Source organism: Danio aesculapii, chromosome 19 (genome assembly GCF_903798145.1).
Source record: "Danio aesculapii chromosome 19, fDanAes4.1, whole genome shotgun sequence".
NCBI classification, from domain to species: Eukaryota; Metazoa; Chordata; class Actinopteri; order Cypriniformes; family Danionidae; genus Danio; species Danio aesculapii.
In genome coordinates this window covers 5,197,801-5,211,672 of record NC_079453.1, presented here as the reverse complement: position 1 = coordinate 5,211,672, position 13,872 = coordinate 5,197,801, and the positions used below count along the sequence as shown (strand labels likewise).

Here is a 13,872-nt window from a genome sequence, read left to right as displayed (position 1 = left end):
AATAGAACATTAAAGAATCATAATCTCAATTTAAACCCACGCAACATAAATGATAAATTACAATGATTCGCATATGTTTATTAATCCTTCGAAGCGCTGCTTTCAAATCTGCGCTTGATCGAGAGAGATTCAGTTTTTACAATTTTTCAGTTTGTTACAAAAAAATTAAATAACACAAAAGAACTGGAAGAACAGTTTAAAGTCCAGACATAAACACTGATGTTTACGGTAAAGATTGAAAACACTGTTTAATGGAACTTGACGCTGGTGAATGTTGTAGCAATTACGTTGTGTAACCAATAGGTGGTGACAAACAACCAAAGTTATGTCACTGAATAGGTTTTCAAAAATGATCCATTTATAATGAAATTTGAAGTTTTCTGAGTGAATTGTTGAATCATTAATTGAAAATAATCTGTTGTACAAGATGGTAGATTTCCATATTTAGCATTATCAGCAACCGTAGCAATGATTATTTCAACTGATCCACAGAATAATAACTTTTTTGAATTTGTAGGTTAATCCAACCTTTATAACAATTGCAGAGAGATCATAGCCTCCCAATCATGTCAAATCATGTGTATGAAGCATTTTGCCTTTCCCGTAAAATATAATGATGAGGGATTAAGTTGTGGTGAGACCTGAATGCTTTCTTAGGTTATTATTAAAGGTGTTTTCTGTCATTGTTTGTTTAGACTGCATTAATGCATTCAGTGCAAGCTGCACAATAAAACATTAAAAGATCATGATCTCAATTGAAACCTGCGTAACATGAATGATAAATGATGATTAGCCTGTTTATTAATCCTTCCAAGAGCTGCATTCAAATCTGCGTTTGAACATTTTGAATGTTTTTACACATTTTCAGTTCGTCACATACAATGAAATAACACAGAAGTCCTGGGAGAACAGTTTATAGTTCAGATATAAACACTGATGTTTATGGTAAAGATTAAAATCACAGTTAAATGGAACTTAACGCTGGTGAATGTTGTAGCAATTCCATTGTTTAACAACTATCAGAATTATGTCACTGAATAGGTTTTCAGAAATGATCCACCTATAATCAAACATGAAGTTTTATGTGTGAATTGATGAATCAATAATTGAAAATAAATATGATCTGTTGTACAAGATGTTAGATTTCTATATTTAGCATTATCAGCAACAGTAGCAAAGATCATATTTTGTATTGAATGTTTTTCACCTGGATCTTTCTTGATATTTTTTTTATTTTTTATAAAAATCACAGGTTCTAAGTTCTGTTTGTTAAAACCAATGGTTTTTGCTGTAATAGTTTTGTTTAAATGGAAAGAAATTTCCATTGCAGGTAATGAAGTATTAAGCATTTCTCCCAAAGAACAATCTGTCTAAGCAAAATGCCAGCATGTCTGTAGCTCCGCTCACGCTCTGCCTCTTTGCCCTTGTTTGGTATCCCCCAGTGTGACGACGTACAATCAAAAATGGCTCTCTTTTTTGCTGATCTGAAAAATGGTCCGATCCATGACTCAAAAACCGTAGTGTGATCTGAACCATGAGATTTGTGATACGTTACACCACTATCCACACACAAATCGATTTGTGTTGGGGCAACATGAAAAAATTTGGTAGATTTCAGTAGATTAAACACAAAACAATCAAATTGTCTTAAAAAAACTCAAGAATTGTATTGTTTCAACTCATTTTAAATAAGTATTTTAAACAAACAATCTTTTTTTGTGTGTAGAGGCTTTGTACAATTGAACGTTGTCTAAAATGCCATTTGAAATGGTTTAAATGCCCTCAAGCATGTCTTACTTTTTCTCCTCTGTCTCCTGTGAGTCCAGGTTCTCCAAACTCACCGCTGTCCCCCTGTGGAGAGAGACAGTATTTCAGAATCTCATTGCAGCAAGAGACTACTGGACTCCCGGAACTCTTCATCCTTCAGTGAGTATATTCTTTGTCTTTATATCTGGCCCATGTTTACTTTTATGCAACAGTGTACATTAATGTCCTTGTTAAAACTTGCGATCTAAAAAAAATCTTCATTAAACCGACCAAGCAAAATCTGACCATCATTTCTTTTTTCACTTAAAATTACAACCAGTCATTATATTGTAAGCAAATAAGTACATATTCTAAGGGAAACTGCAGTAATCGTTCTGTCATTTGTTGGCTTTGAGGCATCTTGTTCACTCCAGGAAACCTCCTGGATTGTGAGAGTTACAGTAACCGTACAAGAGAAAAGCTTTTATGATTATAGTCATGATTCAGACGCTGGCAGACTGAGAGCCTGTGATTACTCCTGTAAGTTCTCCACAGTTCTGAAAAAATCAGCCGATAACAGAGTAACATCCTCAAGAGAAAGTGAAACAAAATGGCCACAACATAGACTGAATATCAATCATGATGTAAAGATTTGTTTATCTCTAATGAAGTGGGTTTTCTCCTCAGTGAAAACAAATGTATTGATGACACATTATAATACTAGAGACCAGTTTGAGGGATGTAAACAAAAACAATGGTCCCAACGTATTTCCTGTTTAACATTTTTAATTTCTATAGCTTCCTAGAATCCACATATTGATAAATAATGTTATGATAGCAGTTTTAACATTAGATTATGATTGATTTGCCTCTTGTTACAGTTATGAAATTGTTTGATAACAATCGGGAAAAGTTCATGGGCCTATCACATGACCACATTGAAATGCTCTGAATAAAGATGACAGTGCAGAATTCATTGTCATTTTAAACCTTTATACATTCACATTGTCTCCAAACTTAATTTGCACAAATTTGTCAGCTGGAAGTGTTTAATCATTTACAAAAGAAATTGCAATCATGTATTGTTTGTTATATTTTATTAAGCACAGGTCTATTTCCACTGAATGCCTATGTACAGGGGCTAGGGGACCAGATTAGGATTTAGGGCCCCCAGATATATCATTAGGGGCCTAAACAACAACTAACCAATATCACCCCACCGTCTTCTCTTTCGTCCGCAACAATGCACCCTACCACACCCGCTCTTCACGACAACACACCACCCAAACCCATCAATCCCCCCCCCTGCCCTTTTCACTTTCGTCCGCAACAACACACCCTGCCTTTTTCACTTTCATCCGCAACAACGCCTATCGCCCCCACCCTTTTCACTTTCGTCCTCAACAACGCCCATCCCCCCCGCCCTTTTCCCTTTCGTCCGCAACAATAACCCCCCACCCCCCACAGCCTTTTCACTTTCATCCACAACTACCCTCGCCCTTTTCACTTTCGTCCGCAACAATAACCCCCCACCCCCCACGGCCTTTTCACTTTCGTCCACAACTACCCCCACCCTTTTCACTTTCATCCGCAACAACACCCCACCTCCCCTGCCCTTTTCACTTTCGTCTGCAACAACACTTTTGTCCGCCAGGGGCGCCCCTGCCTATGGAACTATATTTTGACGCAAATACACTCTCTGAAAAAAATGTACACGAGATGTCACTGGGGTGCCATCTTTTCAAAAGGTACACATTTGTACACAGGGTCCATATTGGTACCTCTAACATATATATTAGTACCTAAACAAATTAGGAGGAACACTTTTGTACTTTTTAGGTACTATGCACCCTTAAGGTATTAAAATGGACCATTTAGGTACAAATTTATACCTTTTTGAAAAGGTACCACCCCAGTGACAGCTCGCCTTTTGTTTCTGAGAGTGTACAGTTAAAGTCAAAATTAGTCGCCCTCCTGTGAATTATTTTTTCTTTATAAGGTATTTCCCAAATTATGTTTAACAGAGCAAGGCATTTTTCACAGTATTTCCTATAATATTTTTTCTTCTGGAGAAAGTCTTATTTGTTTTATTTTGGCTAGAATAAAAGCAGGTTTTTAAAAACCATTTGAAAGTCATTATTATTAGCCCCCTTAAGCAATATTTGTTTTTTATTGTCTACGGAACAAACCATCATTATACAGTGACTCACCTAATTACCCTAGTTAAGCCTTTAAATGTCACTTTAATCTGAATTCTAGTGTCTTGAAAAATATCTAGTCAAATATTAAAGATAAAAGAAATTAGTTATTAAAATTGAGTTATTTAAACTAGTATCTACGATTACTATTTTCACCCATACAAACCCAAAAGCATGATGTTGTCAAACTACCACAATCAGGATATTTAAACAGGGATGTATGTGTACATGCATCACAGAATCGGTCCTGATGCAACACTTCTTCCAAATACAGTATGTATTATAATCACCTGGGTAGCTCAGCTACCTAATTTGGCCAGTTTCTAATCCAGCACTGACAAGGAAACCCATTGAAAAATATAGCAGACAGTGTTGAGATGTTGACTGCTGAAAATATCATTAAAATGGTTTCATCACACACTGGATATGGCAGAATACTTAGCAACATCTCTTTCTGCTTGGTCATTGAGTCACTGCAACATCGCTCTGACACAAACAACATCTCCGTATGACAAAGATGATGGAATGAGCACATAACAAGGTTCAAGAAAGACAGAGACAGACCTCAAACACAAACATGCGTTTGCGGCATCATGCATTTTAACCAGCCAACTCCTCCGTATGCTGCTATGCTAACATTAGAACACACAGATAAATATGATTACGGGGACATTTACACATACACACGTGAACACATTCATGCAAGACACTGATACACATATTGTTCACAGAAAAACACACACAAGCAATTTTGAATCATGCATAAAAAATGTGAAACTAGTAGTTCACATGTTTATAACATGGCTGTGTATGTCATATATTAAAATGCTGCAACCTCATTTGGGGTTGGGGGGGGGGGGGGGGGTTGGTTTTGTTCACAGGGGTTCAGGTGATTGCAGAAGAGATGGGTTTTTAGGGCTTACTCACACTAAGTACAGTTGCCTTGAAGAGTGCCAAAGCACACTTGCCCCCTCCCCTCTCCCTCGACTACCTTATTTTTTGCCTCCTGACCCTGAGCATGCTTCATCGATGATGCGACTGTTTAGTTTAACAGGAATATAAATGCTCTTGCTCAGCACAGTGGACATTGCTTTAGTTATATTGTTTTGCATTATTTTTAGTGGTTTGGGATGCAGTGACACACAGTCAAATTTTTTGACGAACAGATCCACAACTTTCGACACTAATAAATTATCATCAAAGTCCTCATGCTGCACATATTAGCAGGTTTGGAGGTTTTATTTGAGATTTTAACAGATTTGTGTGTGTTGAGCATCATTTAAGACAAGGTTAGCACCTGTCAGCTTTAATAGTGGGGAAAACTGGATCATTTTGAGCTTTTGTCAGCTAATTTTATCTTCCGGGTTTAAAATAATTTTTGGGGCAGGATCAGAATCGGTGACGTAGCGCGAATCTGCTAGTGGAGTGCTGATGTATTGGTTTCTCATAATCATTCATAGCTGAGTTTTCTTATCCTATAAGAAGACCCTGCTTCTTAATTATTCATGAGAGCACCTGCTTTCTGATGACAGACTTATCTAGACAGAACACAGACCTGCCAAGCTGTGAGACTGCGCACTACACGCAGTATTTACCTGTTCATGAGGGCTTGTGTGTGTTTGTTTCCATGATCCACAGAGTTTGTTGCATAGATTTCCGAGAATTGGAGAATGGCAGACTACTACTGTCTTTTATCAGTTGAGTTCGTTACCATTCAGACATATTTCCTATCTGTGCTGCCATTGTCATGATTTCTCACCACACTGTGTTCGCACATGTTTAAAATCCTCCAGATTATCGGCAGAGTTAATGGTTGGAATAGATATTGAAAAAGACCTGCTGCACTGCTATCCTATCTACGTTGTCTGCATTCAGACCCGGGGATTCAGGAGGAGAGAAGTCTTCCTCATTTATAGCATTTAAAAAGATTATCTTTACAATGATATAACAAATATGACATCAAATTATTTGATTATTAATATTGTCTATTACTTTGCATTTTAACTTTTTAAATAAACTACAAAATCATGAGTCTCCTTACATTTTGTATCAGATTTTTATCTTGAGCTGGTGAGCAAACTGTCAAAAGCCTTTCTTTCTCCCCTGTTCTGCCGGCCATGCCCACTCCTCCCTCTGCTAGCCACGCCCATCTCTGAGCATTTTTTTTTTTTAATTCTGACGTAGACTTGAACTGAAATAGGACACTTTAATAAACTATGACGTTCGCGTTCATTGAAAAGTAAGAATGATTAATAAATCAATATGAAACGGTCCCTTAAAAGTGGCATCGTGTCTTCAGTTTTGCGATTAAGCATGCTTTGTACTCACACAACAAGCGTACTGCGCCCAAAGCCCAACTGAACAGCGCTATAGCACACCTCTTCCAAAGCAGCCAACTGAAATGCGCCTGGGCCCAATTCGGAGCACTCACACTTGTCAAATGAACCAGGAAACATAGTATGTAGTAAACTATCAGGTAGCATAGTGTGCACCCTTCGTTTTAGTTGTCGTTTGAATGATACTAGTGAATCAGCAGTCCATGTGAGAATTGGAAGATCATTCCACCAGCGTGGAACATTTAATTAATTTATTGTATTCACACTGTATTTTTTTATTATTAAATGTGTACTGGAAAACATCCCATCTGTGGGACAGTGATAAGAATCTCTTCTATAAAGGGGATGTGGCAACATTTCAAAAGCATTCTCCATAAAGCAGCTTTTCAAACAAAAGACAACAGCTCAGTTGATGGCCATTTAGTTGAAATAACTTTAACTATCAATTGAGACAACGTGTTATGTTAGAATATGTTTGAAAATCTTCACTGAGATTTTACTTTGGTCAAAAATAAATTATGCAAAATGATGCAATAAAATCTGTGCTGTTGTTAGCATAATGTCAGTCACTGCATGTTTGCAAAGGAGCTGTGTCCTGTAAATTAACACAAAATAATAATTGTATGGAATTTTCACCTGCATTAGGAAGCTTTTTGAGCATCTCCTGAAACCTTGCGGCCATTGTTTTGTGTGTCTGTTTATTATTAACCTGCTCAAGTACTATACAAGTCAATTTTCACCACTGTAAAAAATGATTTTCTTACTTAAGAGTTTTTGACTTTTCTGTTTGCACCATTGGCAGAATATGTTTCTTGTTTTATGGAAAAACTCGATTTTGACTTATTATTTCAGAAAACAAGACAAGTTTTGCTTGTCTACTAAATGCTTCTTCATTTAAACTAATTAGATATTTGGACTAGAAACAAAACAAAACCTCTAAGTATGAATTTTATTTTTATTTGTGTGGTTTCTAGGCCAGCTGCAGGAAATTCCACTGACCAGTCCAGCATGCCACATTTTTCAGGCTGTGGGCGTAAGCTGGCATCTAAATTTAGCCAAATAGTGACCGAGTCCATCTGAAATCTCAAATTACCTCCATTCAATCAGGCAAAAATCACAGCCTGTGAATCAAAATGATGGAAATCTGGACTGACATGATAAGCGCAGGTAAGTGTTTAAAACCCAACAGCTGCCAATCGATTCCCAAACACCACAGTCGTCTTGTTCTCCCATAAGCATCTCTGTTTGATAGAGGTTAATTAGGATATTATTGTGAGGAAATTATGCCCTGGAGTCCGTCTGTCTGTCTGTTTTAAGCGTGCGAGTGGGTGTTCGTGTTTTGCATGTCCTCTGAGGTTGGCAGACCCATAATTCAGCCGTTCGGAATATGGTATTTTTATTGTTCTCATCATGAAAAGAGTGGCAATTTGCATCATTTTTCTTTTCAGCTATGCTCTCTTCTAATCTTAGGATTGAAGGGAATAACAACGTTTGTGAAGAAAATGGCTTCAGTTGTGCACAAAATGATGGGAAGACACACACATACACACGCACATGCACAAACAAGCACAAACATATACAATCCACCTCATTTTTCAACATGAAAGTATTTACTGTGACTGAGGGTCACTTCCAATGCATTAGCCCATATAGGCAAATAACTAAAAGAAAAGTGCTAGTGACAAAATGATTGGTTTGGGTCTCTGTAAGCTTTCATTTATACTTTTGTTGACCTTAATATTGTTATTTTGCCAGCTCACATTGTTAGAATGAATCCGTGCAAGTTAAACCATTGAAAACATGTGTTTGTTTTGGTAATCTTCAATCAAAGTCTGAGAATTGCTTCTGCGTTTGTAGTGACATTCTTTTGTTGATGTAATATTTATTGTGTTTGTTTTGGTAATCTTCAATCAAAGTCTGAGAATTGCTTCTGTGTTTGTTGTGACGTTCTTTTGTTGACGTTGTTGACGTAATATTTATTGTGTTTGTTTTGGTAATCTTCAATCAAAGTCTGAGAATTGCTTCTGTGTTTGTAGTGACGTTCTTTTGTTGACGTAATATTTATTGTGTTTGTTTTGGTAATCTTCAATCAAAGTCTGAGAATTGCTTCTGTGTTTGTAGTGACGTTCTTTTGTTGACGTTGTTGACGTAATATTTAATGTGTTTGTTTTGGTAATCTTCAATCAAAGTCTGAGAATTGCTTCTGCGTTTGTAGTGACGTTCTTTTCTTGACGTTGTTGACGTAATATTTAATAAATGCTTAGAGAAATGCTTTTGTACATAGTTCATATAATTTATGTACTATTGTTTTTTTTTATTTAGTTAATTATTATTAGAATTATTTATTTTAATATTTTACAAAATAAAACTATAATAATAACATCCAATAATTGCAATTATTTTCTTCACAGTCTCATGTCAAAATAATTCATCTTAAGGCTAATCTATACATTTTGACCTATATTTTTAAATATTTATGACATGCTTGTTTACTTTAATTTATAATTATTTAATAAGGGTTTTCACCTTTATTGATAGGACAGTGGAGATTAGAGACAGGAAAGTGTGGGGAGCAAAGATAGGGGAAGAATCGGCAAAGGACCTCGAGCCGGGAATCGAACTCAGGTCGCCGCGAGTACCTCAGAGCTATGTGTCGACGCACTAACCACGAGGCTATTGGCCTAACATATGCTAAGATATTTCTAATATGCTTAACACATGGCTAATTTTGTTTACATTCATAATGATATTGCTAATGCTAACATATTTAGCATTTTGTTAGCATACAGTCTGTAAGCATGTTTCTAGCGTGGTTTTAATTTCATTAGCAATAGTTAGCATGTTGATAATGTCTCTAGGATGTTTACTGTATTGCTAGCATGTTTTACAGTTGTTATTAGCATGATTTATAATGTAAGATGTCCTAGTCTAGCTGCATAATTTTGCTACTCATAAAGAGAGAGATTTAGCTGTTTGATTGACATGAGCCCTAAAAATATTTAATTAGAAATGTAAATTAAAAGGTCATGATCTGCACTCCCAGAGTAATTGTGTTACCTTTTTTTTAAATTTGACATTCTTTGGGGAATATAACAGCAAATGTTTTGGCTAACACTTTCCTTCCCTACGTTTTAATTAGAAATGATGATTTTGACAATAAGGAAGAAGACCAATGTAATTTTGCACATTCTAAAAGCTGCACTTGTTCTTACATCAAAAATAAGGTGGATACATTCCCTGTTTTTATTTTGCATCTGGAGGAGTTTGACTGTTAAATTCATGACCTTACCTTCTCTCCTCTATCACCTTTGATAGAGACAGCCTGACCCTGCAAATAATCAATCAACACAGATCAATTATTCTCCAGGCTCAGAGAGGAAGAAACAGGAGTTGAAAATCGAAAGCATATGAAAATAAATCAAGTTTTCTTTACTGTTAACTATCTATCCACAATACTGCAGAAAAAGCAGGTTATTCTAATATATATCCATACTGTTTTAGGTTCATTTAAACAATCAAGAAAATGTTTTAAGTGATATATTGGTGGCGTACACGTTCTCCTTTCAGCCCTTTGAGTCCTGGTGGTCCTTCTGCCCCTTTAAGACCAGGATCCCCCTGCAGATGTACAGTTTGTGCAGTAACCCGGTGAGAAACCAATCAGAAACGCAATTCGGAGATATGAAGATGCATATTGAGGATGTTGTGATTGTAAAATGCTAATTGACCTTTTCACCCTTGGGCCCTGGGGTACCCGGTAGACCTGTCTCACCCTGTAGATTGGGAAAGATTGAGAGAGAGATAGCCAGTGACAATGATTTTAAAAGAAAAATGAGAGTGTTAAGAACGAATGCATTACAAAAAGCAAGTGAATGCATTACAAATGAATTCAGCATAAAAAATTGATATCTGGCCTTATATGTTGCACTGAATTAATTTCTGTCAAACATTGCCAAGTCGTTGTTCAATAACAGATAATAACAAATACTGTCGACCTATATTTTGAACATCTATGACATGCTTATTTAATTCATATTTAATAAATGCTTTTGTACAAGTTGTAGATATAATTTATGTACTATTGATTTTTTTTTTTATTATTTAGTTAGTTATTATTAGAATTATTTAAAATTAATTTAAATATATTACAAACTAAAACTATAATAACATTAACAATCACATCTAATAATTGCAATTATTTTCTTCACACTCATGTCAAAATATAAATTTTATTATATATATATATATATATATATATATATATATATATATATATATATATATATATATATATATATATATATATATATTTGGAATTTCTTTGACATGCTTAATTTATATTTAATAAATGCTTAAATGTTTAAATATTTTTTTTAATATTGTGTTTTTTATTATTTAGTTCATTATTATTATAATTATTAAAAAAAATGATTAAATATACTGTATTTTAAACTAAAACATGATAATAAAATTAGCAGAAAAAAATCCAATAGTTGCATTTTTCCCTTTACATTAGTCTCGTGTCAATATAATTAAGCTATAATTTAAGGCTATATTTAAGGAAAAAGTTTATTTATTTAATTTATTATTAATATTAATATTTTTATAATAATTTTTTTACAATATTATTGATATAATTACATTTATTCTGGTTCAATGTCTAAACTACACTCTATTTTTAAACCCAGTCTCATTTTAAAAACTTACCGCTATGTACATTTCTGTAGAGCGCCAAATACGTCCCAGGAGCTAAGTTTTTTTTTTTGCAGTTTTTGCTTTCACAAATCCACCAGAGGCCGCTGTGTACACTTTTTAAGATCTCAAATTGCTCTTGCGAGTGCCATTCGTGCCTGTTGTACTCTCGTAAATCCACCAGAGGCCAATGTCGACTGACTGACTGACTGACTGACTGACTGACTGACTGATCAACTGACCCACCCTCGTTCTTCCCTAAACCCAACCAATAGTGTTTTCAAAAGCATCAATTGACCCACCCACTTCCGTAAACCCAACCGGCAGTTTTAAAAAGCAATTCGGAAAAAGAAAAGCCCTCGTCTAATTTTTACCACGTTTTCAGATTTTACCACATTCAGATTTTACACTATTATTTACTTGTTTATTTCATTTTTTGGCTTCTTTTTTTTTGCTTTCTGGAACCGTTCTTCATCAGACTTGAACATCGTCATCTGGGTCAACTTTTCTCTTCATCTAATGTCCGCGGTGAGCCACTGGACAAACTGGGAACAGCGTGAAAGCCGTCCATATAGACGTAAGTGGTCAGTTAGTATTGAGTAAAGGAACAGCGTCATATCGCCCTGTAGCATTTGTTTCAAAGGCAATATGCAGCCATACATACCTCTGGCTACATAATTCACAATCTCCAGAAATGTATATAGGGCTACGTTTTCAGCATGAGCCTGTGTTGCTATTTTAAATGCATTTTTAATGCAACTGTGCTATAAGATGTGTTTGTTTGTGATAATGAACAACATGTATACAAAACATGTTATACCATATAGCCTAAACTACATCTATAATGTCGCCATTTCTTACAAAAGTACCATCAATTACCTCAATTACCATACTGCATCATAATAAGGCAGGTATTCAATTTTCTGCATGTTAGAGTAGTGTTTCATCAGCTCGTCCCCTTTGACGCTCTTACCCGTTGCCCAGCAGGACAGGAGCAGTTGGCAGCGGCTGGTTTCTTCTGCTCGGCGCTTGTAGGTTTCGGGGTGGGCAGTGGGACTGGAGGGGCTTCAGTCACCAGGGTTTGTTCACACTGAACCAGAACAGAAAGTGAACAAGGAAACAGAAAGGGACCTCAACTGTGTCTGAAACCACTCCCTATTCACTATATAGTGCACTGTATCAGCTGTTTGAGTGAACGATTTCATGAAAATGTTTATAAGTAAAGTTATTACTTTTGATTTTATGCACGCAATAGTATTCTTGCAGCTTGAAAGTATTTCAGCTAAACAAATGACAGCATGTGGTCAGTTTTGAGGATGTTTTTGGTATTTTTTCTGAACTTTAAAGGTATCAAGAACCTTGTTGTGTATGAAGGATGAGGGAGCTTTCAGTTTTCACCTAAAATATCTTAATATGTGGTCTGAAGATGAACACACGTCACCAGAGTTTCAAGAAAGTAACTCACGCGTAATTAATAACATCATTTTCATTTGTGTGTACTTTTAAGCCAGGATTATTTCAGGACTCTGTCGAGAAGCTGGAAACCCAGCAAAAAATATGAATTACTGATGATTCAACAGTAGTGTAGGACAAATTATGTATACACTCACCGGCCACTTTATTAGGTACACTTTACTAGTAACGGGTTGGGCCCCTTTTTGCCTTCAAAACTGCCTTAATCCTTCATGGCGTAGATTCAACAAGGTACTGGAAAGATTTTGGTCTATACTGACATGATAGCATCACAGTTGCTGCAGATTTGTCAGCTGCACATCCATGATGCGAATCTCCCATTCCACTACATCCCAAAGGTGCTCTATTGGATTCTGGTGACTGTGGAGGCCATTTGAGTACAATGAGGTCATTGTCATGTTCAAGAAACCAGTCTGAGATGATTCACGCTGTTTGACATGGCGTATTTTACTGCTGGAAGTAGGCATCAGAAGATGGGTACACTGTGGACATAAAGGGATGGACACGGTCAGCAACAAAACTCAGGTAGGCTGTAGTGTTGACACGATGCTCAATTGGACCAAGAAAATATCCATTACATCACCATCACTAGCCTGAACCGTTGATACAAGGCAGGATGGATCACTGCTTTCATGTTGTTTTGCCAAATTCTGACTCTACCATCCGAATGTTGCAGCAGAATTGGCCATTCTCCTCTGACCTCTGGCATCATTAAGGCATTAGAGCCCACAGAGCTGCCACGCACTGGATATTTTCTCCTTTTCAGACCATTCTCTGTAAACCCTAGAGATGGTTGTGCGTGAAAATCCCAGTAGATCAGCAGTTTCTGAAATACTCAGACCAGCCCGTCTGGCACCAACAACCATGCCACGTTCAAAGTCAATTAAATCACTTTTGTTCCTCATTCTGATGCTCGGTTTGAACTGCAGCAGATCATCTTGACCATGTCTACATGCCTAAATGCATTGAGCTTCTGCCATGTGATTGGCTGATTAGAAATTTGTGTTAACGAGCAGTTGGACAGGTGTACCTAATAAATTGGCTGGTAAATATATAAAAATGTATTCCAATTATATTTTATATAATATTTGTATACTACATTTTAATTTTTTCAAAACTCGAGGTAAGAAAATAAATATTTAAAAATATAAATAAAAGCACAACAAGGAGGTGTTTTTTTTCTCTCTCTCTCTTTGTCATCAAATAATACGATAAATGTGACAAATGAACAGTGACAGTCTATTTATAAAGCCAAAAAGAGCAATTTACCGCATGGAAAATGCAACATTCATGACTAATCTGTCCATTACGGGCTGTTCTCCAGCTCACAAAAAGGTAGAACAGTGCATTTGACTTTGTGCTTCATTTTCATCCATCATGAAAATAGCTTCACGACTGTAATATTATTTTACCACTAGTAATGGTCTGCT

The 13,872-nt window shown here is 36.1% G+C and overlaps 1 protein-coding gene across 1 annotated transcript in view; it reads right to left on the bottom strand.

The window, feature by feature from the left end:
* The window catches only part of col22a1 (collagen, type XXII, alpha 1), a 132,275-nt gene that overhangs the window by 70,653 nt on the left and 47,750 nt on the right, over positions 1-13,872 (bottom strand). The window contains exons 9-13 of the mRNA XM_056479361.1: positions 11,943-12,059; positions 10,006-10,050; positions 9,833-9,895; positions 9,570-9,608; positions 1,798-1,851 (exon numbers count right to left, since the gene is read on the bottom strand). Of these exons, the coding sequence (XP_056335336.1) occupies positions 1,798-1,851; positions 9,570-9,608; positions 9,833-9,895; positions 10,006-10,050; positions 11,943-12,059 (318 nt within the window). The remainder of the gene's footprint in view (positions 1-1,797; positions 1,852-9,569; positions 9,609-9,832; positions 9,896-10,005; positions 10,051-11,942; positions 12,060-13,872) is intronic.